The sequence below is a fragment of the Pundamilia nyererei genome, unplaced genomic scaffold, assembly GCF_000239375.1.
Source record: "Pundamilia nyererei isolate P.nyererei 1_Seehausen unplaced genomic scaffold, PunNye1.0 scaffold00414, whole genome shotgun sequence".
In the NCBI taxonomy this organism is placed as follows: domain Eukaryota; kingdom Metazoa; phylum Chordata; class Actinopteri; order Cichliformes; family Cichlidae; genus Pundamilia; species Pundamilia nyererei.
In genome coordinates this window covers 219,295-223,013 of record NW_005187815.1, presented here as the reverse complement: position 1 = coordinate 223,013, position 3,719 = coordinate 219,295, and the positions used below count along the sequence as shown (strand labels likewise).

Here is a 3,719-nt window from a genome sequence, read left to right as displayed (position 1 = left end):
CCCCCCACCTGATTATACACCTGTCTGTGTGCGGACCCCCACCTGATTACAGCCCAGACCTATAAAAGAAGACAACCAGAGTCTTAGAACCACATGCACCCAGTATAAACAGTGAAACAAGCAGTATAACAAGTACGTTACTTAACATAACCAGTAACAACTGATAACTAGATATTCTTCAGCTAACGTATAGGTAAGACACCCAGTATAACCATTAATTATAACCACCTGTACAACTTCAGACTCACCTGTACAGCTGCTGCTGCTCAGCTGTAGGTTTGAATGTTTCACATTAAATGCTTGCATTGATGAAATGTGGCATTTACTTTGAAAAAAAAGGCACTTCCTGCAGATTGCGTCCAATAACCCAGTGAGAGCAGTTTGACACATGCAACCTTTTATTGCATTTTGTTTACAAGTTTACAAGAAGAAGAATTTCCTGTTTGCATCATTTTAAAGACATAAAAACATGTGAGAAGCAAACTTCCAGGTAAAACACAGGTGTACCTGTGGTTGTCGTGGAGACGCTGTCACAGCATGACACTGTTTCCAATCAAAACTGAGCACACCACCTGTTACAGCTGCTATGTTAGCAGTGTCCATCTGCTTGCAGCCTCTGTGGCAAGCTAAGCTAACACATCTCTGCTTCAGGTGTGTGGAGGGGTGGAGCCTCAATGCCAGGTGAGTCTTCAAGAGGACAGTGCATTCACGTGCAGCAGTAAAGTCTGTAAATCTCGGTGACATCACTCCTTAAGCTACGAGCTGATTAGTTATTGGCTGATTGTGGAATGACAGCTGATTGGAGGACGCAAATTATAGCATTTAATGTCACTGATCCAAACCAGGTATCCATGGAAACGGGCAGTGTTCAGACCAGATCAATACATTTCTTATAAATATAAACTCTTTACTTAAATAATTATTGATTATTAATCATCTGTATCCATGTGACGATCCAGGCCCGCCCACAGACTCTCAGCCAATCACAGCGCAGGATACTCAGTGTCAGCAGCTCTTCAGCGTTGTGCTGCAGAGAGAGAGAGAGAGTATTGATTAGGATCACCTACTCAGACAGGGCAGCTCCCCTGTGATGTTAAGCAGGTGTTACACATCTGTGCTGATTGGCAACCAGCATGGACACGCCCACCAAACGCTTTTAGCAGCGGTATCACATTCTCAGGTGAGTGCCTGACACAGGAGATCATCAGCCTCACTGACCTGTGATACTTGCTACTGATTAACTATTCGGACAGAAGGCACTCGTTTTTGACTTCCTGTTAATAAACCTGGATTCACAAACAGGAAGTGACCTCATCGTTATGACCATTTTCACTTATTGCATGGATCAATATGTTAATGATCAGTGATTGGCTGAGTGGCACGTTAAGGACATGTAGTGACTGAGAGTCACCTGCAGGTGGCGCCTCCTCGTTGTGGCGAGTCAGGCACAAAATGACAAATTTATTCCAGCAGAGCTGATCTCTGAGTAAAGTCACATCTGGATCTCGTGTTTTATTCACAATAGCACAGAAAACACGTCCGAGGTGTAAAGTGAGGACATTTTAATAGAACTGTGGAGGCAGGACAGTCCGTGCGTCCCCGCTAACATCAGCCTGTGAGCCGAGGACAGCGGCTGGTCTGGTCTGAGGGTTCCAGCTGCTCAGCAGGCCTGATGCTGCAGCTGGACTCTTTGGATAGATGCAGTCGGTAGGTTAGCATCGTCCTGCTGTTTTTATTGTGAATAAAATACGAGTCCATGAGACTCTATTTAACTGACATTTTACTCAGAGAACTCTGGTTCTACATAAAAAAAAACAGTCCCGGTGTGTCTGTGGGAACCAGTTTTTACTGGTTAACCAGCTCTGGGCTTTAGAGAGTCAATAATGCAAATCATGTGATCAAACTGAGACAGGTGAGCTGAAACCTGCAGAGTCAGAGGGCGTGGACACTGATGAAGAGTGAATAATGATTCAAATCAATAACAGTTATTAATCTCTGATAACAGCTAACACTAGCAACACACATCAGCTTGAGTAGCGGTTGTAGCTCAGAGGAGGATCATGGATGCAGTGAAGAAGGACATGCAGAGCGGCGGTGTGACAGAGGAGGTGGATGAGCCTCTTATCCTGTGAACTAAAGGAATTAACCACCACCACCTGACCAGCGAACCGACCAATCAGCCAGAGGCAGATTAGAAAACGAGAGGCAAATGTGGGCGGAGTCTAGGGGCACCTGAAGGACGAAGAATAATGAGGAGATCAAAGAATCAGCTGATTAGTTTACCATAGTGTAGCCGGACCCACCTCTCCAGCATTTAGCCTGAGCCTGGCCTGTCACTCTGCTTATTGATCAGTGGTTTAGTCTGTTGATTGCTCCCCTCAGGCAGGAGGCTCCGGTCCATTCGCACCAGAACCTCTCGCCATAAGAACAGTTTCTTCCCCTCTGCTGTCGGACACATGAACAATAAACGTATGACTGTTCCCACCACTAACACATGACCCTACGCTGTGTTCACTGCATCATTCCATGTTTGGCACTGATCACCACCTGTACTCATGTATATATCTTTCTACGTAGCACTTTTAATTCTTATTCTTACTTTTATTTTTTCATGTCTATTTAAGCGCAATTTATGACAGTATGTTTGCACTGAAGCACCGCAGCAATTTCCTAATGTTGTAAACCTGCTCAACATTTGGCAATAAAACCCTTTCTGATTCTGATTGGTTGATTTATCAGTTTATTGATTGGAGTATCTGCTGTGGTCCCAAAGCTGACCCTGACCACACAGGTGTGTTTTTAAATGTGACTGTGGTTTTTCAACCTGCTGGCAGCGTCTGTGGTGATGATGCGATACTGTTGGTTGTCATGGTGAAGCTAGGGGTCTGTGTTCTACCCTGGTCTGTGAGGGGTGGGTGCTGACTGACACACTGTGACCCCTGACCTCTCCGGGAGCAGCGAGCGTCACAGATTTATCAGAGCAGCTCCCTCTCACGGGGTCAAAGGTGGACGTGGCTTCAGTGACATCACCTGGCGGTCTCTGACGTCCTGTCAGAGGCGTGCTCAGTGTCACCATCTTCATTTTTATAACTGAACGGATGTGACACTGCTCACTGATTGGCTAATGATTCGTCAATTACATTGTCTTAAAAGGCTGAAGGAAAGCAACTGGACTATTATTAATAATTTGTTACTATTATTAGCATCAATACTAATATTAAGATGATAGTGGATGAACAACCTGCCTAAGGGACCAGCCCCAGAGCTTTACACGCTTAAAGAAGTCCAGTCTCCTCCTTTGACGCTCTTACACCAACAGGAACCCGGCCAGCCACACGCCATCCACATCGTTAGCCAATGAGCTTTCCACAGATAATCCTTTTTAAACATAGTGATACTAACCCCCATAAACTGAGCCGGCAAGAGTTCACAGAGGTCAGAAAGCTGTTCACCCCCAGATGTAACGTCCTTAGCTGTTTCCAGGTCCAACCTCCGCTGCAGGTCCCAAAGTCAAACGAACACTGCAGCACCACTGAGAGTTACAAACTGTCTAAATTCTTTCCTCTGTAATAAAATCATCAGCATTGCTGCTTTACCAGGTGTAACAGTTAAGTTTAACGTCCATGAAAACAGAATGTATTAAATTTAACAGAGTTAGAAGTTAGCAGAAAGTTAGCTCGCTAGTTTCCACATAAACATAAAAAAATAAAACGTACAGC

General features: G+C 44.8%; 1 protein-coding gene across 1 annotated transcript in view; it reads right to left on the bottom strand.

Moving 5' to 3' along the window:
* slc23a1 (solute carrier family 23 member 1) overlaps positions 1–3,082 on the bottom strand; it is a 9,967-nt gene extending 6,885 nt beyond the window's left edge. The window contains exon 1 of the mRNA XM_013915972.1: positions 2,945–3,082. Coding sequence (XP_013771426.1) covers positions 2,945–3,082 — 138 coding nt within the window. The remainder of the gene's footprint in view (positions 1–2,944) is intronic.
* Positions 3,083–3,719: the final 637 nt, after the last annotated feature.